The sequence below is a fragment of the Mobula birostris genome, chromosome 1 (genome assembly GCF_030028105.1).
Source record: "Mobula birostris isolate sMobBir1 chromosome 1, sMobBir1.hap1, whole genome shotgun sequence".
NCBI lineage: Eukaryota > Metazoa > Chordata > Chondrichthyes > Myliobatiformes > Myliobatidae > Mobula > Mobula birostris.
In genome coordinates, this window is record NC_092370.1 from 230,816,710 (window position 1) to 230,841,574 (window position 24,865).

General features: G+C 40.3%; 1 protein-coding gene across 6 annotated transcripts in view; it reads right to left on the reverse strand.

The window, feature by feature from the left end:
* The window catches only part of nrxn3a (neurexin 3a), a 2,269,325-nt gene that overhangs the window by 1,404,740 nt on the left and 839,720 nt on the right, over nucleotides 1-24,865 (reverse strand). For 4 of the 6 annotated variants that reach the window (XM_072273216.1, XM_072273229.1, XM_072273225.1 and 1 more), the window contains one exon: nucleotides 16,545-16,571. The exons of the other annotated variants lie outside the window; for them this stretch is intronic. In XM_072273216.1, the coding sequence (XP_072129317.1) occupies nucleotides 16,545-16,571 (27 nt within the window). The remainder of the gene's footprint in view (nucleotides 1-16,544; nucleotides 16,572-24,865) is intronic. 6 annotated transcript variants of the gene reach the window in all.

A 24,865-nucleotide genomic window follows, 5' to 3' on the forward strand; every position in this document is an offset into this window, starting at 1 on the left:
CTACAGCCCTGCAGCATTTGGCAGATTCACCCACCCATCTCCCAAACACTCCTTCATAGGTTTTGGGCCATGTATGTGTCAGGCACAAGTTTGGAGGATCTTAATCAAGTCACTCCTCAGCCTCTGGTGTTCCAGACATAATAGTCCAAGTTATAGCTAATGCCTTCCAATCCAGGCAACATCCTGGTGAACATCTTGAGCCCATTTTCAACCCCTTCACATCTTCTCCTATAGTGTGGAGACCAGAAATGTAACAACACTCTAAAAATGGCCTAACCAAAGATTTTTATAGCTGCAACATGACTTGCCATCATGAAGACAATCATGGTGATGAGGACGTGTACAGAAGTGAAGTAGATCAGTTGGTTGAGTGGTTTCACAGCAACAAGCTTTCACTCAGCGTCAGTAAGACCAAGGAATTAATTGTGGATTTCAGGAGGGGGAAGTTGAGGGAACACGCACTAGTCCTCATTGAGGGCCAAGGGTGAAAAGGGTGAACAGCTTCAAGTTCCTGGTCATCAACGTCTCTGAACACCTAAGCTGAGCCAAACATAATGATGGAATTATGAAGAAGCTACACTAATGGCTATATTTCATGAGTTTCAGAAGATTTGGTACATCACTAAAGACTGCAGAACAGGGGTTCCCAACCTTTTTTTAATGACATGGACCCCTACCATTAACCAAAGGGTCCACGGACACCGGGTAGGGAACCACTGCTCTAGAAATTGTCTGTGGATATACTGAGCACTCTGAACGGTTACAACCCCATCTGATAAGCAGGCCCCAATGTGAAGGATCAAAAGAGGCTGCAGAGGGCGGGGATTCAGGCTCCCCACCATCAAGAACATTTTCAAAAGGTGGTCAAGAAGGCCGCATCCATCGTTAAGGACCCTCACCAGCTGGGATACTCAACATTTCCCTTCTGCCATCAAATTTCTGAACAGTACCTCGCTATTCTTCTTTTGTACTATTTATTTAGTTATTTTATGTAACTTCAGTTACGTAATTTCTATGTCCCACACTATACTGCTGCCACAAGACAACAAATTTCGTGACACATGTCAGACATAATCAACCTAATTTGGTTCCGATTCTGTCATACAACTTATTTACCACTCCATCCACTTGTGGTTCTACATTCAGAAAGCTATGGACTTGCACGCCAAGATCCCTCTGCAGAAGTTTGTAAGGGCCTTGCCAGTTACTGTATTCTTTCCTCTTGCATCAACTCTCTCAAAATGCATCACTTCACATTTGCCTGGACTTTGCAAATGAGGACATTTCACTTCACACTGCTGTTCATTGGTAATGACAATTCATGGTTTTCAGTATTATTTATTTATTATTATTTTCTTTATATTTCTTCCCAGCTCAAGTTGGTAAAACCTGAGGTATGGGCATAGCCAAGCACTCTCATTTGTCAATTGTTAAGAACTTCTGGACTATTCTAGTGATGTTTAGTATTGTGGCTTTCTGAAGATTTACATTGATATTATTTTGTAGCCCTAATTGTTTAATGTTATTGTGTAGTGTCTTCAGGATGATACCAGTTGCAGATATTACTATTGGGACAATGTATACCCTGTTCATGTTCCAAAGTCTTTCAATTTCCTTTTAATTCAGCATATTGCTGGTGCATTTCCACTTATAGATTCCTGCAAGTTGTGTGTGTCTGGAATGGTTACATCTACTAAATAAGTTGTTCTTGCTTGATTATCTTGTATTATTATATCCAGACAGTTTTATGGTTTGTCCTATCTGTAATAACAGATCAGTTGTAACATAATTTGTGGTATTTTGATTCTAAAACTGGATCAGGCTTGTATTTATAGTTAGGTGTGATTTAACTTATGCATTTGTATGTTAAAGCAATATTTGATGAATGATGTTTGCCACTTGACTGTACAAGTAATCAGATTGTGTTAAACTGCTACAGGATCCTGTAACATGTTGGAATGTTTCTGGTATTTCCTCAGCATTTTCAACATTTATCATCTTCAATTTCCTGGTCTTTTATTGTGTATTTTGATAATAATAATTATTATTCTTTTGCACAGCAGTTGTTTGTTGGTCTTTGTGTGTAGTTTTTCATTGATTCTATGGTAATTCTTTGTTCTAATGTGAATGCCTGCAAGAAAATGTATCTCAAGGTATTATATGGTGACATGAGTGTACTTTGATAATAAATTTACTTTGAACTTTGAAAATTCTATGCTCTGTAATGATAACAATATTTTATGCAGATCTGGGGACCCGCCCTCAGAAAGGTATCTATGAGCTTGAAAAGATAACAGAAAATTTACTAGGATGCTGCCAGGACTTGAGTGATAGAGAAAGATTGAATAGGTTCAGGATGCAGAAGAATGAAGGCTGATCTTACAGACCTATTCAAAATTATGGGAGGTAAAGACATAGTGAATGTTGCAGGCTATTTCCACTCAGGTTGGATGAGACCAGAACTAGAGATCATAGATTTAAGGTGAAAGGCGAAATATTTAAGGGAATCTGAGGGGAAACTTCTTCGTTCAGAGAATGGTGCAATGGCTTGGCACTTATTTAATTTAGACTTGCGTCATGGAGCAGGCCCTTACGGTTCAAAGAGCTGCAAGGCCCAGTGACTCACCTATCTAATTCTAGTCTAATCACGGAACACCTTACAATGACCAATTTGCCTACTAACCCACGCATCTTTGTACTATGGGAGGAAACCAGAGCACCCCAAACCCACGCGCTCATGGGAAGGACGTACAGACTTCTTAGTTCAGGCACAGTCAGAATTGAGCTCTGATCTCCAATGCCCCGAATTGTACTAGCATCGAGCTGAGACGACCAACTTGACTGATGGAGCAATTAAATTCAGGATTGAGCACTCGGGGTTGTGGGGAGGCGGGGGGGGGGAACGTGGCTTTAGCAGTCAGAATGAATAGGGGCATGAATCTTGGTTTATCTAACTAATGAGATGAGAAATAAGGTGCAGCAAGAAATTGGCCTTACAATGTTCTGTGCAAATTAGTTTAATGGATGGAACATCCAGGTACAACAAAAGAAAAAAAGGGAAATTAATAAAGTCATAATTGGGAGCTGCAGCAAGGGCATTTAGCTATTGGGAATTAACTCAATATTATTTAAAAAACATTCAACATTAGTCTTTGAACAAATCATTATAAATTCTTTTCATTTCCACTCGTTTCTCAGGACTATTATTTTCTACACTAGCTTTCGATAAATGGACAACACCCATGGCTAAACTTGAAAAGAATCTGTAATGTATTCAAATGATTATCTGCCGAGGAACAAGGCAAATTAACAAGATGATAATATCAAGTCTTGTTAAATAACTGGTTTTATGAGATACAACTTGCATTAATTTGATCTGCACTGTAATTTCTAGCCAATTGATCACACTTATCCTGAAGTTACAAATGCTTCCTCTTACACGGCACAGTTGGAGCTGCCCTATCTTTCAGTCCCCTCACTGTTAATTACAGACCCTCTCCAGAGAGTCTTTCCCACCCTTTTGAGCATCCCACCACCCCACAATTTTGTCAGCCCAGAAACTTTGCCCACGAACAACTATAGCTCACTCTGGATGGTGAGGCAGCAGGTGCTGGCAGCATCTTAGTGCGCTGGTATTATTGAGGTGCAAAGCAATCCTGCTTTAAGTACACTTTTTATGTCTGAGATAGCCTGCACATCAATTTGTGCTACATACACTATTTCAAGTGGTGTTACAGAGCAGATGAATGTACCATAGAAAACAATCAATACTGACATTTATTTCATTATATGCCATGGGAATGGAAGTATTCAGAATATGAAATGCATGCTTAACTCAGAAGTGATATTAATAATTCAACTATAGAGCTTTTCATTAAAATTATGCAAACTAAATAACCTAAAGCTTCCAACTCAAGTTAAAATGCCTATTGAATGTACTGCAGATCATGTATCTGCTCCCAGTCTGAAACGTCAGCAGTGCATTCCACTCCATAGATGCTGCCTCACTTGCCGAGTTTGCCAGCACTTTGTTTGTTACTCTGGATTTCCAACATCTACCCAAAATGTTGATGATCCATTCCCCTTCACAGTTACTGCCTGTCTTGCTGAGTTCCTCCAGCATTGTGTGTGTGTTGTCTATTTCATGTACTAACCATTAACAATATTCACTCACTGGCAAGGACTGGAACGCAAGGATCTAAATGCAAGGACACAATGCAGAGACTTTATTAGGCATTGGTCAGACCACACTTGGAGCATTGAATAGTTTTACTCATCTGTAAAAAAAGATGTGCTGCCAGTGGAGAGGGTACAGAGGAAGTTCGCAAGAATGACTCCGGTAACTAAAAGATTAATGTACGAGGAGCGTTTGACAGCTCTAGACCTGCACTCACTGGAGCTTAGAAGAATGAGAGGGATCTCATTGAAACCTAATGAAGATCAAAAGCTCTAGATGCAGTGGATGTGGAGAGGACATTTCCTATAATGGGGGGGGGGTCTAGGAGCAGAGGGCACAGCTCAAAATAGAGGAATGTCATTTTAGAAGAGAGGTGAAGAGGAAATTCTTTAGCCAGGGGTTGGTGAATATGTGAAGGCCAAGTCATAGTAGGGTATTTAAAGTAAAGGTTGATAGGTTCTCGATTACAAGGTGTCAAAGGGTATGAGAAGAACACAGGAGTATGTGCTTGAGAGGGATAATAAACCAGCCATGATAGGATGGTGGAGCAGACTCAATGGGTCATATAGCCTGATTCTGCTCCTATGTCTTCTTGTGAGCAGTTTTGGGCTCCTTATTTTGGAAGGGATATACTGACATTGGAGCGGGTTCAGAGAAGATTCACGTGAATGATTCCAGGAATGAAAGTGTTACCATATCAGGAACGTCTGGCAGCTCTTGGGCTATATTCCTTGGAGTTCAAGAGAATGAGGAGGGATCTCATAGAAACATTCCAAATGCTAAAAGGCCTGAACAGACTAGATAAGATGAAGTTATTTCCCATGGTAGGGGATTCTAGGACAAGAGGGCACAACTTCAGGATTGAAGGACGTCCATTTAGAACAGAGATGCGGAGAAGTTACTTTAATCAGAGGGTGGTAAATCTGTTGAGGCCAAGACATTGGGTGCATTTAAGGCAGAGGTAGATAGGTTCTTGACTAGCCAGGGCATCAAAGGGTATGGGGAAAAGGCAGGAGAATGGGGATAACTGGAAGAATTAGATCAGCCCATGGTTCAATGGCAGAACAGAATCAATAGGCCAAATGGCCTACTTCTACTCCATGGTCTCATGGGGAAAGTGCAAAGACTGGGGCCTTCAACAATAAATGACCGTACATACTTAAGAGTACCCTAGGATTATTATTCTTCTAACAACCTTGTTAGTTTAAGCAGCAGCACTTTCCCACTCATCAATTAAGAATGATTATTAGGTGATATGGCAGATGTATCTGACATCTGAAAGAGAGAAGGCCTGTTGGAAATAGATCAAAAACAAATGTCTGCCTAAAAATTCATCCTGAGAGTTTTTGACTAATTGGTTCTTAATTGTTGGTGACTTCTGTAAACACTAAGCATCTCTGCCTCTTAAGAGGTATGAAGAAAATCATGGTAGTATTCTGAAAAACAAGGGTTATTCTTGAAGTGATAACGTATGTTTATCCATCAATGAAAGGAAATAGATAATCCGGCCACGAGTACATTCTTAGTAAGGAGACATTGGCTTCTAGTTTCCCCACATTAGACCTTCAGCCTGTCGGTTATAAAGCACTTAATTTTCTTCTATTTGGATTGATCTTGGATCTGAAGATAGCAGGAACACAATGAATTGGAATAGGTGAGTAACCCATCTAAGTTTGCTCTCCACCGACCTTTTCTTGTACCAGGGCATTGGATTTAAAAAATATTGATCTCCCTGAAATAATCAAACTTGGAACCCATCTCCAATTTCTCCAACAGAGAAGGAATGAGCGGAAAGCTTGTACTGAGTCAAAGTCATAGACATCTACAGGCAGAAACAGGCTCATTGCCCCATCTAGTCTGTGCCAGCCTGGTTCTGCCTAGTCCCATCAACCTGCATCTGCACCATAGATCTCCATACCCCTCATCCATGTACCTATCCAAGTTTGTCTAGGACCTGTATCTACCCTCTACCCTCTCTGCTGGCAGCTTGCTCCACACTCACACCACCTGAGTGAAGGAGTTCCCCTTTAGACTACTCTTAAGTATTTCACCTTTTATCCTAAATCTATGATCTTTAGTTCTAGTCTCACCCAACCTCAGTAGAAAATCTCTGCTTGCACTTACCTTATCCGTACCTCTCAAACTTTGTATACCTCTATCAAATCTCCCCTCATTCTCCCACACTCCAGAAAATAAAATCCTAACCTATTCAACTTTTTCCTGTAACTCAAGTCGTCAAATCCCAGCAACATCAACGTAAATTTTGTATGTACTATTTCCAACTTATTGACACCTTCCTGTAGGTAGGTGACTAGAACTGATATGATACTCTAGATTTGGCCACTTCAATGTCTTATACAACTTTAACATAGCATCGCAACTCCTGTACTCAGTGCCCTGATTAGTGAAAGACAATGGGCCAAAGGCACTTTTATGGCCCAATCTAACTGTGATGTGACTTTCAAGAACCTGTATTCTCAGGTTCCTTTGTTTTGCTGCATACCACTGTAGCCTACCATTCAGCACTTGTAAATCCTACCCTGGCCTCTTCAAATGCAACATCTTACACTTTGCATTCAGCTCCATCTGGCACTTCTCAGTCCAATTTTCCAGCTGGTCCAGATACAACTGTAAGCTTTGATGGCTTTCATCACTGTCTGCTACTAGTGAAGATCTTTCTAACATAGCCAATGTACAGAATGTTTCAGTTTTTGAAAACTACACATATTAGTTGTGTATAAATTGGACTTTGTTCTACTGGATTATGTGTTTCAATTCATATGATGCACACCGTGAATTTGGTCTAAGATCACTTCCATTGATTTAAGGTTTTTTTTTGAAAGACCGAGTTCAATTATGGCTTTGTTTCTGCTTTATATGGAAAGAACACAAGTTTGGAAGATGCTTCTACGCTATGGTTGTTGAATCTCTGTTTATTTTCTGTTCCTTAGGGGTTCTTCCTGGAGTCAGGAATAAAGAGCACTCTGAATTCCAGTATTTCAGTTTATTTTGGAGAACAAACACACATCAAGCAAACTGAATAAGGAGCTGAGAAATGGTACTAAGAGGTGTATGAATGCAAAGGTAAAGGAATAAAGATAGTTCCTCACCTTTATAGATAAGGGAACTATCTGAGAGAGAATAAACTAATTAACAAGCTACATAATTAAAACAATTATATCATGTGGGTAATGTGCTCATACTTAGCCAGTGATAAATCATTAGTTTAACTGCTATACCACTTTCTGCCAGTAAGTGGGGGTGAACCACTACATACTGTGAAAAATACGTGAGTTTGTTGAAAAGTACAGATCTTATAAAAAGTACTATTTAAAAAAAACAGTGGTTTCCAACAATGGCAGGACCCTTAGAAACACTGGCATACATAGGGAACATGAGCTAGACGTCCATAGCTCCCTGAAATTAGTAACACAAGTGGACAGGATGATAAAAGACAGCCTGTGGTATCTTGCCCTCCACAGTTGGGGCACCGAGTTTTAAAAGTCAATTCATTGCTTGCACTTGTTAGGCCACATTTGAAGCACAGCATGCAATTCTGGTTGCTGCATTTTAGGAAAGTTATGAAGCTTGCGGTGAGGGCGCAGAAGCTATTCATTAGGATTTTGACTGGATTAGGGAGCTTTAGCGACTGTATAAGGAGAGGCTGGACAAATTTAGATTGTTTCCTCTGTGGTGCTGGAGCCCAAGAGGTGAATTGATAGAAAGCATATCAAATTGTGAAAGATGCAGGTAAGGTAGATAGTCAGAACCTTCCCCTCCCTCCACCCCACCCCCCCCAAGAATGGAAATGTGAAATACTAGAGGGAAAAGGAGATTAACACGGCTTTATCTTTATATAAACACAGAGTGAAAAGAATCAAAATTCAAAATCAGAATCAGGTTTATGATCTTTGAAAAATATGATAAAATTTGTTTTGTAGCAGAGTTACAGTGCAATACACAAACCATATAAATTACAGCACAAAGAGCAAAATAGTGATTTAGTGTTCATGGACCCCCAAGAAATTTGATGGTGAAGGGGAAGAAGCTGTTCCTAAAACGTTGAGTGTGCATCCTCAGGCTCCTGTACCTCCTCTCTGAAAGGTGCCTGGAACAGGCTGCCAGGGGAAGTGGTGGAAGCAAATATGAAATTTAAATCTTGCGAGTAACTTGGAATTTACAATTCGAGCTATTAGGCTTGGGAATGATGACCACAAGAAAATATCAAACTGTCATTAAAAAACTCATCTAGTTATTAATGTTCTTCAAGAGAGAAAATCTGCCCTCTTTATCCAATCTAGCTTGTATCTGATACCAGTGCTACTCTAAGTGTTGACTCTTAAATGCTTTCTCCATTTGTTCTGAATTCATAGTTTCAGCCGGTTGCTCACTTAGCACCATCAAGGGTTGGTCAGGGACAGGAATTAATTGCTGGCCTTACCAGAAATGCCCAGACCCCAACAAATGAAATACATAACAATTGCCCAAATGATTCGTTTCTATGTTGAATGCTTCTGACAATTTGCAAGGAGCAGAGGGAACAGAATGATACATTTTTGACCCTGCAGCAAGGAGAAAGCACATTTTTGATACAGCTCTGAATGGGAAATTGTTTGATGGAGTAAGTTGCACTGCTTAAATGATTCATAGAGTAAGAGAACGTCACATGAAGTTTTTTCCAGTGCTGATCTTGGGTGGCATTAAGACCACAAGATATAGGAGCAGAATTAGGCCATTGGCCCATTATGTCTGCTCTGCCATTTCATCATGGCTGATCCAATTTTTCCCCTCAGCCCCATCTCCTGCCTCCTCCCCTGATCCCCTCACACCCTGACCAATCAAGAATTTATCAACCTCTGTCTTAAATATACACAAAGACTTGGTCTCCACAGCTGCTTGTGGCAACGAATTCCATAGATTCACCACTCTCTGACGAAAGAAATTCCTCCCCATCTCCATTCTAAAAGGACGCTCCTCTGTTCTGAGAGGTATTAGTTCAAACTACAGCAAATTGTAATTAGGTAAAATGGAGCATGTGAACATTAAAGGAGAAAAAGGAGATCAGAGAAGAAGAAATCTACCTTACACATATGGAATAAGGCACTGTTTTACCACAACAGTTTAAGATGGCAGCTTACTGCCAGTGTAAAGGTTTAGCTGAATAACCAAGAAATACCAACCATACCAACGTGTCTTATCTATTTTAAATGAAAACAGATATCTGCACAGCTGAGGAGGAAACTTGTTCTAAATGTCCCCACACTCTGCTAACTTCATCTATATCCAGATGCATTTCTTTGAGCTCCAGTTATCCTAAAGATAGATACCTTGTTCTCTCTGGCATCCAGTCAAATCAATGGCTCGTACTGTTAACAAAACCAAAATCTAAGTTATCGTCAATCTTAAAGGCCTGAGGAAGAAGGTAGCAATTCATCTTGTATGTCTGATGACTGCAAACTTCATGCCAAAGCTTCATAAAAGAGTTAAACACACCATCTAAATAATTGTCTGTCTGAAGTCTAGCAACTTGATAAATTCAAAAATTACAATGAAGGACTTGGTGATGTTCATGATTTTTTGCACAATATTTCAAAAATATTGAAGGTCCTTTATGTGAATTATTATTTGCTATAAATGGTTATATTACCAAAGGGAACTGATATCTAGGAGGTTTTAAGGGCCTCTAGTTTCAATAAAACAGCCATCAGAAGCATTCAAACATTACTTCCCTCCAAGGAACTAATTGTATTAATTTCCATTTGTTCTGTGAACTAGCTAGCAGATCCAAGATCAAAGCTGGACTGCTTCAAAATCAATCACTTTTAAAGTAGATCACAGCCACCTATTTGTTCCAATTGCCAAGGTTATGGGTTCCTCAAGTACTTGAATAGCTGATGATCAATAGATGGCAAAGAAATGGCCGCAGAATACAAGAGGTGTCACTGAATGCAAATCTATTTGCATTGTAGGAATCAGTGACTGAAATCCTTCTGGGAACGCTAGGGATTTCCTTTTATGCCCTGCAGCTATGGGCAGAGGAACTTTTCTTTGGTCATGAAGAAAGCTGTTAGAACATAAAACACTACAGCACCGTACAGACCCTTTGGCCCTCTATGTTGTACCAACCTTTAAATCTACTGCATCAGTCTAACCCTTCCCTCCCATGCAACCTTCCATGTGCCTATCTAAGAGATAGGTTAGTCATAATCTCCTCTGAATCATTTCCTCTGACATCAACAGAATGAACATGAAAAGCAAACATAACTGTTGGGCAATTACTGCACGCATTTTTATTCACAACCAGAAGAACTCTACCACATTCCCCAACTTTCCCGTTATCCTAAACAAACCCAGCCATGATGAAATGGCAGAGCAGGCATGATGGGCCAAATTGCCTAATTCTGCTACTATATCTTATGGCCAAACTAAAATAATAACACTTAGCCAATATACAGTGCTTGTAAAAAGCATTCTCTCCCCTTGGAAATTCTCATGTTTTATTGTTTTACAACTGTGGATCACAATGGATTTAATTTGGCTTTTTTGACACTGATCAACAGAAAAAGACTCTTTCCTGTCAAAGTGAAAACAAATTGGTCTGAATTTATTACGATTATTAAACACAAAATAATGAATTGCATAATTACTCACCACTTCAAGTTAGTATTTAGTAGAAGCATCTTTCGCAGCAATTACAGCTGTGTGGATAGGTCTCCATCAGATTTGCACATCTGGACACTGCAATTTTTCCCCATTCTTCTTTGCAAAACTGTTCAAGTTCTGCCAGATTGCATGGGTATTGTGAGTGAACAGCCCTTTTCAAGTCCAGCTACGAATTCTCAATTGGATTGAAGTCTGGATTTTGACTTGGCCACTCTAGGACATTAACTTAGTTGTTTTTAAGCCAATCTTTTGTAGCTTTGGCTTTGCGCTTGGGGTCATCGTCTTGCTGGCAAACAAATCTCCCAAGTCGCAGTTCTCTTGCAAACTGGATCCGGTTTTCCTCCAGGATTTCCCTGTATTTTGCTGCATTAATTTTACCCTCTACCTTCACAAGCCTTCCAGGGCCTGCTGCAATGAAGCATCCCCACAGCATGATGCAGTCACCACCATGCTTCATGGTAGGGATGGTGAGTTTTTGATGATGGGCAGTGTTTGCCTTATACCAAACACAGCATTTAGTTTGATGCCAAAAAGCTCCATTATGGTTTCATCAGACCATAGACCCTTCTTCCAGCTGACTTTAGAATCTACCACATGCCTCTGGAAAACCCTAGATGAGAGTTCATGTGAGATTTCTTTGCCAACAGTGGCTTTCTCTTTGCCTCTCTCCCATAAAGCTGCAACTGGTGAAGCACTTGGGCAACAGTTGTTGTATGCACATTCTCTCTCATCTCAGCTACTGAAGCTTGTTACTCCTCCAGAGTTGTCATAGGTCTCTTGGTGGCCTCCCTCACTAGTCCACTTCTTACATGGTCACTCAGTTTTTGCAGATGGCCTGCTCTAGGCAGATTTACAGCTAAGTCATATTATTTCCATTCCTTGATGGTTGACTAACTGTACTCCAAGGGATATTTAGTGACTTGGAAATTTTCTTACATCCATCTCCTGACTTGTGCTTTTCAATAAACTTTTCATGGAGTTGCTTGGAGTATACTTTTGTCATCACAGTGTAGCTTTTGCTTGGATACTGACTCACCAGCAGCCGGAGCTTCCAGCCACAGGTGTATTTTTACAACTATCACCTTGACTGCACACAGGTGATCTCTGTTTAACTAATTATGTGACCTCTGAAACCAAATGGCTGCATCAGTGATGATTTGGTGTGTCATATTAAAGGGGGTGAATACTTATGCCATCAATTATTTTGTGTTTTATATTTGTAATTAATTTTGATCACTTTGTAGAGACCTGTTTTCACTTTGACAGAAGAGAGTCTTTTTCTATTGATCAGTGTCAAGAAGCCAAATTAAATCCACTGTGATTCAATGTTGTAAAACAATAAAACATGAAAACTTCCAAGGGGAGTGAATACTTTTTATAGGCACTGCAAATTAAGAATCAAAGATGCAGCTGACTGTAATTCACATTTTCCCAGTCATTCACCAAGGCTGATCTCCTTCTTGATTACCACTATTCTGTATGAACAGTATATCTCACAATCCCCTTAATATATGGCTATAGAGTTATAGGACAAGAGAACAGATTTTTGGTCAATCCATCCATGCCAACCATCTTGTCCGCTTGAACTAGTCGTATTTACCTGCGTTAGGCCCATATCCATCTAAACTTTTCCTATTCATGTGTCTGTGTAAATGCATTTTAAAGTTGTAATTTTTCCATCTCTACCACTTCCTCTGGCATCTCATTCCATATACTCACCACCTGCTGGTCACTTCAAAATGTCCTCTCAGGTTACTTATTTTTTATCTTTCCCCTCTCACCGTAAACCTATGCCCTTTAGCTTTAGACTCACCTCCCCCCCCCCCACTTTGGGGAAAAGACTGTGACTATTCACCTTATCTATGCTCCGCAACGGAACATGGAACAGCAAAGTACAGACCCTTCGGCCACAATGTTGTGCCGATCTTTTAACCTATTCCAAAATTAATCTATCCCTTCCCTCCCACATTGTCCTCCATTTTTAATCATCCATATGCCTATCTAAAAGACTCTTAAATGTCCCTAATGTTCCTGCCTCTACCACTGCCCCAGGCAGGAGTTTCCACATGCTTACCACTCTGTGTAAAAAAAAACTATTTCAGACATCTCCCCTGTATTTTCCTCCAATCACCTCAAAATTATGCCCTCTTGTATAAGCCTCTTCACCTTTGGAACCAATCAGTGTCTATCCACACTACCTACATGACGTTATACACACCGATTGAGAATCTATGCTCATGATTTTAAATACCCCTATGGGTCACCTCTCTTGTGTTTCAGGGGGTATAAAGAAGTCCCGGTCCATCTTGCCCTTCCTCATGACTCATAAATGAAGGACATCCATTTAGAACAGAGTTGCGGAGAAATTACTTTATTCAGAGGGTGGTAAATCTATGGAATTTGTTGCCACGAGCGGCTGTGGAGGCCAAGTGATTGGGTGTATTCAAAGCAGAATTAGATAGGTTCTTGATTAACCAGGGCATCAAAGGGTATGAGGTGAAGGCAGAGGAGTGGGGATGACTGGAAGAATTGGATCAGCCCATGAATGAATGGCGGAGCAGACTCGATGGGCTGAATGGCCTACTTCTGCTCCTATATCTTATGGCCCTATGGACTCAATCTCTTAAGTCCCAGTAACATCTTTGTCATTTTTTTCTGTAAACATTTCTCTGGAAAAAATTGAACTGCACTCAATACTCCAAGTGTGATCCCACTGATAGCTTAGTTGAAATATAATCCACACTAACACTCAAGATTCAAGCATGTTTATTATCAAAGAATGTACAACCTTGAGATTTTCTTGCTCACAGGTAGCCACAAAGCAAAGCAAAGAAGCCATTTAAAGCAAAAAAAGATTAAAGGTAAAAGACCGACACTCGATGCATAAGTGGAAGGAAAAAATACAAAATTGTGCAAATAATTGACATGAATAACAGGATTCCGAACCAAAACTGAGTCCTCATATCCGAACCCTGGAGCAGCTATCTAAAATCCATGGGGCTGTGCCCTGAATACCCTCAGTGACTGAGCCTCCACAGCATCGTCAGGCAGAAAACTTCAGAATCAGAATCTGGTTGATTATCACTGACATAAGTTTTGCCACAGCATTGCAAGAAATAAAAATTCATATACGTTAGAAAAATAAATAAATAGTGCAAAAAGAGAATTTTCTGCCCTTGAATGAAAAAATCTCTTACTTCTCCACTAAATTGCTGATCTAATATTTTGAGATTGCTGCTCCTGGTTCTAAGCACTGCAGCCAGGAAACGTTATTCCCACATCAGCTGCACAAGTCTTTTGATTGTTTTAATTAAATTGGCCCTCTTACTTCTACACTGAAAATAGAGGCCTAATTTGATTAATTTATTATCATAAGACAATCCCAGCATCCCAGAAATCAACTATCGTTGGAAACCTGTGCACAAATTAGTTTAAAAAAGCCTCTGCTTTCATTTTCACTCCTACCAAAATGGCCGATCTCACACCATCCAATTTTCCAGGTTATATTCAAGCTGTCATGTCCTTGCACTTTCACTGAATCTATCTATATGGTGCACCTGGTCTCCTGCTCAAGCCCCACTGAGACACACCAGCACACTTTGAATCATCAGCAAACTTTGGACCCATTAAATTTGATCCTCGTGTCATTAGGAATTTCCTCATCATCTCTGTTCTAAAGGAACATCCTTGTATTCTGTGACTGTGCCCTCTAGTCCTAGACTCTCACACTACTGGAAATATCCTTTTCACATCCACTCTATCTCAGCCTTTTAATATTCGACAGGTTTCAATGAAATCACCCCCTCATTCTTCTAAAATCCAGTGAGTAGAGAGCTATATCCCTTATACAGTGTGCTCTAATTATGTTTAATAGTCATGTGGCATTTTATTGAAAGTCCAAATAGTTGCAACTATCAGAATAGATGAAGGCAAACAAGTCTGATAAACTCAACTCAATTTCCCTCAATTCGTATCGACCCTGTCCAGTCCTTGTTTTATTCCTCAATGTTTTGTTCTCACTTCTCAAATGTTAGATTCTAGCATTCTTCCTACCACTGACTGACTGGTCTACATCTCCAGGTTTCCTCAGCAGGTCAGGCAGCATCTATGGAGGAAAATAAACAGCCATCGTTTCAGGCCGAATCCCTTCATCAAGACAGATGAAGGATCTCAGTCTGAAACATCGACTGTTTATTCATTTCCACAGATGCTGCCTGACCTGCTGAGTTCCTCCAGCATTTTGTTTGTGTTGCTCTGGATTTCCAGCATCTGCAGAATCTCTTGCATTTCTGGTTTTCTCTCTCCCTCCCTGGATTTATAAAGAATAAATTATCACTGTAGCAGTTAAGCAGCTTGACTAGAAGCTAGTGTTGTGGTCTACTGATTCAAAGAAGTGGGATTGAAATCCACAATGGCAGCTGGGATTTTTTAAGATCTGGAATTTTATTTTTTAAAAAAGCTGGTCTCATTGATGGTAACTGAAATTAATTGATTGCTGTAAAAACCCAACTGATTCAATGTTCCCCTTTAGAATATGTTCCATATATGACCCCAGACCCTGCAATGTGGTAGATTCTTAATTGCTTCTTCCATACTGAGACAATAAATTATCCATGATATTCATATCTAGTGTGTAAATAAACAGAAAGGACTACCGATATTATTAAAGAATAGTTAGTAATTTCTTTGTAGTTTGAGATGCAGTGATTTGTTTAGGAATGGAATATTTATGATCTAATGAAGTGAATCTGAATGTTCAGCACAAAAAGCCAACTTGGAGCTCTAATAACGAAAAAGCCTGACACAAATATAAACAGAACAGCAACTTAAGAACAGTAATTTTCTCTGAAGATCCAGCAGCAGAATACTTACCTTACAGTCTAGATAGTGAAAAGGACATTTGACTATGTACAAGCTACTCTGTTGGAAAATAAGCAGTTGCTGCCTACCTGGATTATTTATGCTTGCCATGTAACGGTAAATAAGAACAGACTGGCTAATATAAACACTTAACACCTCACACAATGCACACAGACTGTGGACTCATCTTTATTTCTGACTAACAGTCTTGTTAGGTTTCTCCTAGTTGCAAAGACATCATTGAATACAATACAGTAAGTGACCTTGGAGACACTGAGAAAATGTAAAATTTCTGACTGTTTGTTTCTCACTGAGTCATCTAGACATGGGTAAATCTACACTACAAACCTCTCGAACCTCCAATAAAATAGCCCCATATTTGCTCGTTGAAGGATTTTCCCCTTATTTCCTTTGTGACTATAGAAGCATTTTAATCACATGACTCCCCTGACCATTGAAAACATGCAGGCAGTTACTAGAACAGTCAAATACCATTAAACCGTACCCTGCTGCTGACAAAACACTTGGCAATAATTTGAGATTTAAGAATAGCTTGATTAGCATCAGGTAACCCTAATTAACTCCCATATTCACAAAGAATATTTAGAATTAAATTACTGTTCTGTATCAAGGTGATAGATAAAATAAAATTTTACACATTTTAATTGGTATTTGTTAAATGTGATTTGACTGTGGATTATTTTAAATTAACTTTATGCATTTTCAGAAAGTCAACCTTGCCAGTTTTCCCCAGTGTTTCTAAAGACATAACAACATACATATTAAATTCTTTTAAACATGATAAAAGCATTAAGAACAAAATGAAACTTGAACAATAACTTACTGGAGTTACAGTTAATCCTGATACAGTCTAGACGGGGAAGAATAAATGAAAGATGAAATCGCATCCTTCAAGGTAACAGCTGCAGACATCCAATAACAATAAGTCCACCCTTCCGGGGACAGACACACGCAAGAAGGTGGCCATTTTACTTTACACTTCACTTCACATATGCAAGTATCTTTACAAAAATGAGACCCAAACGTAAACTGGTTATTCTCATACAACAATAGTCTTACACATTTTTTTCACATTACCTTATACTCACTTTCAAAAACCACTGCAGAAGCAGAAGCCTATGTTAATTTTAGAATAGGTGTCAACATATCTTTACCCCCAAACTCTTCTCTCACCCTCACTCTCCCACCACCACCTCTTTTTTTTTCATAAAATGGCCACTTGCAAACAACTAGCCATGTGAAAACTCAGCCAAGATCCAGTGGGGGGACTGTTCCAATTGCATGTCCCAAAGATAGACTGGCCCAACTACTGCACACGCTCATGACCAACTAGTCTATCAAATACACTGAGAAGAGACGGACAACAGTATTTGGCAAGAAGATGGGTGAGCGGTGCACATTGGTAGGATCAGTGATCTCTGGGTATCTATCAGGTTTCTCAAGAACTTCAGTAAAAAGTACAAGGGATTAAAGCAGAAAAATATGAATCTGTTGAGGATAGTACAAATTTTGCTGATACTTTTCACATAGTGAAATCAGGACCAATAAACAAAGACATTTTTTATTAAAAAATGTACAGGTATAAAATTATAGTCACCAATTATGAAGCATCATCCTTATTTATCAGATGGCCTCAGCTCAGTTTGGTCATTGTAAAAAGATTTTTTTTCATATCACAGGTTTAATTTGTTGCAATTATTCATCCAATTAAAGGAGGGAGCCAATACTTCTCTCATTTTAGACATTACAGATTGACAATATTGTCTTGCTGTGCTTTACAAAATAAAATTTGAGATCAGTCAAGCCCCAAGAAAACCAGATATGTGCAGAGAAATTCTTGAGCAACAGTACGGGAGAGAGTCAACAATCTGGGTTCAGTTTCACATGGCCAGGTTTGTCATGTGTCGTCAACCGCAACAGAAAAGTGGGTGCAAACAGCCACGGACCATTCGGCACAATCACCATACAGAGGCCGCGATACCTTTTTGGGGAATAATGGGTTTCCTTCATCATTGTATTGTCCCTATCCTGAAAAAACATCACGGATAACCAACTGTATCTTAATTTCAAGTCAAAAATGGCCAGCTTAGAGAGCAGTTCTGAAAATTAATGTGTTAGTTGGATGGAACAAGAGATGGTATGGACTCTTTGATGAGAAGTGAATGTCTTCAGTGTTTGCAGTTCCAACTTTTCATCTTTAAAGCATCCATTTTGCTGATGTACTCTGGACTAAATCTGAGCAAGATATTAGCAATATAGAAAACATTTTTACGTACACTTAAAGAACATTTTCAAATAATGTGAACAGGGAAGTGAAACAGGACACTTATGGGTATGTATTTTGAGTGATTTGCGAATGAATGTGACATTGATCTATACTGGTAACTGACTCAACAACACTTGATCACTATTTTCTGCCCAGTCACCTTGTGGGGAGAAAATTAAAATATCCAGAAGTCATACTTGATTTCTCTTTGAAACATATCAAAGTGGTGGTTGTAAGACAACATGGTGTCAGTTTGTAATGTGGTAATGTTTTATAGCCAATTACCTTACTAGCCTTTAGGTCTTTGGGAGGAAACCAGAGCACCTGGAGCAAACCCACATGGTCATAGGGAGAACATACAAACTCTTTACAGGCAGCGGTGGGAATTGAACCCTTGTTGCCCGTGTTATAATGGTGGTATGTTTTCAGCGCCGACCCTACTTGTGTCTAATGTTTTGAGAACTTGCAGAAGTACACAGCTCTGAGGCGAGATAATGGTGGAAAGCATGTGCTTCAGCTGTCTCTGCTTTTATGTTAGGTGCCTGGCAGAGGTTACAAGGGATAAGAAGATACAGACTGGTAACACAACTGAATGGAAGATTTGTAGGAATGAGGTTCTGAAAGGCATTAACAAAAAGGGGCTACTCATTTGAGCAAGTGAGGAATCTTAGGCTGGGGTTGCAAGCAGTGCTAAGAGAGACTGACATGAGAGAGCGAGAGATGATTGTAGAAGCATGTATCAGACACCTGGGGTTCTGTGCGGCATTTTATCAGGTTGGTTTATTGGTATTCTTCTTTCCTTCTGTATTTTATTAAGTGATTAATGAGTTTTCCAATAAAATAGCTGTTTTTAAAAAAATAACTTTTAACATATACATAGTGCTTCCTCTGTTTGCAAATACCTCTTACTGCTGGATCAGGAAAGAACAAAGAACGAATATTTATGCCTGATTCCAGACAGGGCATCAATTGGGAGATGCTTCATTTAATATTAATAAAATCTCAGGGGGTCATTCCTATCAGGAATCAATAATTCAGGGGTCAGTGGTGCTACGAATAAAATTTGCATCTAATTATCATAAACAGCAACACAGTAGAACAGAAACAATGAAATACTAATAGAGATAGGAATAATAATTAACCTCCCCCAATCTCTCTTTTCCATTCCCCATTCTGGCTACCCTCTTACCCCTTACCTTCTCCTCACCTGCCCATCACCTTCCTCTGATGCCCCTTCTCCTTCCCTTTCTCCCATTGTCCACTCTCCTCTTCTATCAGATTCCTTCCTGTTCAGCCGTTTACCTCTCCCACCCGTTAGAGTGATTTTTGGGTTTAGGTTATTTACATTTAGCAAATGGCTTTGGCTCCCAGTCTTCTGTTCCTTGAAAATGTATTGTGGATTTAATTCGGAACAATGCATTCCTAAAAGCTGTGAATCCCAGTCCACATACGAGACTGGTGTCTGTGGGATGGATGCGAATCAGAAGGTGTGAAGTTTGTTATGTAGCTTCAAAAGAAAGCATTGTCTATACCTTGTAAATATGGAATTGCCTTTTGTGTTTAGCAAACAAATATCGAGCCTCTCATTGGGCCAGTAGACCTTTCCACCAAAGGCGTCTCCATGTGATGCCTGCTGCGCCTTGTTTTGTTGAATAAAGAAGCTGCTTTGTATCTACCTGTAATTCTCTCTGCTGATTTCATTCACGCAACAGCACCACCTATCACCTCTCAGCTCTCACTTCATCCTCCTTCCCCCTTACCTGGTCTCACCAATCACCTGCCAGCTTGTACTCCTTCCCTTTCTCCCAATTTCTTACTCTGGCTTCCCATCCTGGCATAATGAAGGATCTCAGCCTGACATGTTGGCTCTTTACTCCTCTCCATAGATGCTGCCTGACCTGCTGAGTTCCTCCAGCACAGAGGTTCCCAACATTTTATCTGCCACTAACTCCATTCACCCCAGGTTGGGGCCTCTGTTCTTGCATTTTGTGTGCCTGTTACTAAAAATAGAAATAGGTCATTTGGTCTTTCAAAGCTGTACTGCCAGTCGTTAAAGTTGTGACTAATCCAAACCAAATACATGGCCTTATAATAGATATAATATAAAACAGAAATTATCCTTCCTCAAGGCACTTTGCAGTCCAGCAATAAGAGCTCACTGTCACATGGTATTATGATTTTATTACAATTATGGCAAAGTGGCTGTGGGAAGGGCAGGAATGATGGGGCTATCGTAGGTTCAGCTGAGATGGAGGGCAGTCCTCAGGCAGAGGGGGCGTGTGGCAATGCTGAACAGTATTGTGACGGTACTAAAGGAGGATATACTGAAGGTTTCAGCCAAGGAGGTTCCATATAGATAAAACTAAGTAATAAGCAAAATCACATTGATGGGATTATCATATATAATAATCTCTTTCAAGCGGCAACACAGTAGCATAGCTAGTGTATTGCTTTATAGTGCCAGCGACCTGGGTTCAATTCCCACTGATGTCTGTAGGGAGTTAGCACTATCTCCTCATGGCCTTGTGGATTTCCTCCTTACACTCCAATTTCTTCCCACATTCCAAAGATATATATTAGTAAATTGTGGGCAAAACTCGCAAGCTGCCTGCCCCCTGCACATTTTGGAACTGTTTTGATCGTTGATGCATATGGTGCATTTCACTGTACTGCATGTTTCAATGTACATGTGAGAAGTAAAGCTCGTCTTTATAGTAGTCGGAGAATCAGAAGAACAGTTATGTAGGCAGCTTGCAAAAGATGCAAAAGCAACAAGGTTGTGTTTTTTTTTACTTTCTCAATATTGGCTGGTATGATCAATGGATTGGGTCTCATGAGATGTGTTCAAGAAGGGTTTTGAAGACTACTACTAGGGAAAAGGCTTTTAACAAGGTTCAACATGGGATGCTGGCCCAGAACCCAGACATTACAACTCATATTCTCAATATTATTTATTTATTGTTATTATGATGTGTATCTTGTACAGTGTTTGCTCAGCTTGCCTTTTTTGCACATTATTGTCTGTCAGTCTCTACGTGTAGTTTTTTTCAGTGATACTATTGTATTTCTTTGTTCTACTGCGCATGCTTGCAAGAAAATGAATCTCGGGGTAGCATATGTACATGACATGTACTACGTACATATGTACAAGACATGTACATAATTAAATTTACTTTGAAACCTGAAAGGTGAAATATTTAAGAGGACCCTGAGGGACAACTACTTCACTCAGAAGGTGGATGTGAGTACGAGAAGAGCTGCCAGTGGAAGTGGCAGAAACAGTTTCAATTGTAACACTTCAGGCAGGCACGTGCATGAGAGGGGCTTGGCGGGTTCTGGTCCAGGTGCAGGTACATGAGACAAGCTGAAAGTCAGGTTGGCATGGACTAGATGGGCTACTGTGCTGTAGCATTCTATGACTCTAAAACATGGATAAGTACAAGAAGGAATAGACATTCGGCCCCTCACATTTGTTCTTCTCTTCCATAAGGATCATGGCTGATTCTGGTGGGAATGCAGCTCATTAGCATAATTGTATTATGCTTGTATGATAGTATTGTACATTGGTTGCTCGTCAGTCTTTGTGAATAGTTTTCTTATTGATTTATTGTGTTTCTTTGTATCTACTGTAAGAAAATTGTGATATATAGGTACTTTGATAATAAATTTACTTTGAGAAGCTTTAAAATTTGAAGGTTAAGGCATAAGGCACAAACATTCGAGGCTCTAGGCCTCTACCCACAGGAATTCAGAAAAATGAGGGGAGACCTCATTGAAGCGTATCAAATGTTGAAATGCCTTGACAGAGTGGATGAGGAGAGGATGTTTCCTATGATGGGAAAGTCTAAGACCAAAGGACACAGCCTCAGAATAGAGGGGTCATTCTTTTAGAACAGAGATGCGAATACATGCAGCAGCCTCTTGGGGGCAACCAAAGGTTTTTTTTTCCTTGCTAAATGTGTTTTTATACATTATAAGACTATTCTCGACTTCAGTAACTATGCATACAGCAGATCTGTTGCATCAGTGAGCTGCTCATTGTTCGGAGTAGGCGGTCGGGGTGTCGTAAGAACCAGTCAGCGGTACAGAGAAAGTGAGTTGGCCAGATGGACCGAGAGAATCGATTCAGGCATGGGGAGAGGGAGTCGTGTTGGGCTGTCGGGCTGAGGAAGGCGAGACGAGTCAGGATGTCGGGCTGCAGGAGGAGCTAGATTGGGTTCGGAAGAGATGACCTGGGTGCAGACTACGCTGCTGCCTGCTACTTGGAGGCACCGGAGTTCGTGCCTTTGAGTTGGCGCGAAGACAGCTTATAGTGAAACCGTGAGTGACTGTCTTGGACGTTTCTTTTGTGATTGCAAGACCTTGTTCGACATTGCTTGCCACAGGCCTTCTTCCCTTGTTTGGTGGTGAGACAGACAATAAGGCTGCAGTGTCGCCTCATTTGTAGCGAGGACTAGGCCTCAAGCTGTGGCTTGCGTTGTAGCATGGCATTCGGGCTTGGGATGAGCACTCCTGTCAGTGCTGCCCTCTCGTGTTGGATCAGTGGAATTACAGGCTGGACTGCAATTTGCAAGACTTGTTGGTCAGGGTCTTAGACAGAAAATGTGTTTTCTTCCGTGAATATGTTCTTTTTCATTTCCTTTCTCATTATTTTGAATGCGCATGTATGTTCTTGCACTTTGGCCATGAAGGAATTCTGTCTCGTTCGGCTATATCGATATATGGTCTGAATGACAATTAAACTTGATGTGATGTGATTTGATTTGAATTTCTTTAGCCAGAGAGTGGTGAATCTGTGGAGTTCTTTGCCACAAGGTATTGGGCATACTTAAGGCAGTGGTTTATAGATTCTTGTTTAGTCAGGGTATGAATGGATATGGGGAGAAGGCAGGAGATTGGGGCTGAGAGGGAAAATGGATCAGCGATGATGAAATAGCAGAGCAGTTTTGATGGGCCAAATGGCCTTATTCTGGTCCTATATCTTATGGTCATATGGTCTAAGAAATCTGAGGCCTGTTGACAAACAGAAACCAAAACTGGCTTGGATTACGGAAGGTAGAAGGTAACAGTGCATGGGCGTTTTTCTCATTGGAAGCTAGTCACAAGTGGGGTACTACAGGGATCATGGCTGGGACCTCTGTTGTTTGTAAGCCGTATAATATACTGTACATGTTATCTGATTGTTAAGTTTGCAGAAGAGACAACAATTGGTGGAGTTGTAGAGAGCAAAGATGATTGTGTAAGGATACAGCAGTACATAGATCAGCTGGAAAGTTTGATGGCCTGCTGGCAGATGGAATTCAGACTACCGTAAGGTAATGTCATCACTTGTCCTGGCTATACGAGCACTGATGCCAGGCAGACAATCTCTGAAGAGTATTGATAAATGCTGGGGTCATCCATTTTATAAAGACACTGCTCAGAAGAAGGCAAAGGCAAGCCACTTCTGCAGAAAAACTTGCCAAGAACGGTCATGGTCAAGACCATGATTGTCCACATCATACAACACAGCACATGAATGAATGAATGAAGGTAATGCACTTTGAAAAAACAAATTCCAGTCAGACATAGAATAAATGGCTGAAGGAAATTTGGATGAGGGAAAATAGGAGGAAGGGAAGGATTAGACCGGTTTTGGAGTATGTTAAAAGGTCGGCACGACATTGCGAGATGAAGAGCCTGCACTGTGCTGTACTGTTCCATGGTCTAAATGGTATGGACCTCAAGAGTGCTGAGGAGCAGAGGGTCATTATGGTGGAAGTTCAGGGCTTGTTAAAAATGGACAGTGAAGAAAGCAAGCTTTCCTTCATAGCCCGAAACACTGAATATAAGAATTGGGACATGCAGCTATCCAAATTATTGATTTCTCTTTGCGTGTTTGTTCATTCGTTATGTTCCACGTCGTACGACATGGGTGATCATGGTCTTTCCATCACCCTGACTGTTCTTGGCATATTTTTCTACAGAAGTGATTTGCCATTGCCTTCTTCTGGGCAGTGGCTTTACAAGGCGGGTGACCCCAGCCATTATTAATGCTCTTCAAAGGCTGTCTGCCTGGTGTCATTGATCGCATAATGAGGGCTTGTGATATGCATCAGCTGCTCATACAACCATCCACCACCTGCTTCCGTGGCTTCATGTGACCCTGATGCAAATTTGTTATGCCAGGACAAATGAGTCTGGAACTAGAGGGCACAATGCAAGATAAATAAAGGAGATTTGAGAGGTGAGTTTTGCATACAAGGACTGGTGGTTACTTGGGCCAAGCTGCTAGAGGAAGTGGAAGACACACATACAGTCACAGTGTTTCAAAGACATTTGATCAAGTACTTGGATAAGAAGAGGCCTAATATAATCCTCATATGTTTACCATTTCTTTCCTGGAACCATTCTCATATGGAATTAGTACTTGGCATGGTCAAGGTTAGCCAATAGGGTATCTTTCTGTGCTCTGATTCTATTATATGAATCTTTGTGATCTTAAAAACCACTGAAGGTTTTAAAGGCAGTTATGAACTGCAGAGATTGCTTTCCTAGAAGGACCCTGTTCATTTCAGAGTTCATCATTGGAAGTCTGTTCACGGTTCTAGCTCTCTATGGATATCAACTCACAGCTAGAGAATAAGATTCATGTCTCATGGATGAATCCCCCCCGCCCGCCCTTGGAAGCTCCTCACAAAGACTTTTCCAGGTAGGAAATGTGGAAAAGGGGCCTTGCAAGCAGAGAATAAAGACGTTCAAATCAAATTTTTTCAAGCACTGCAGTGAATTTTAAACGCGGTACAAAAGACTAATTATTTTTGCAAAATAATTTAACTCAGATCACTCAGAGATGTTATGGTAAAAAATGCGGCCACTTATGACATTATGTTCTGCAG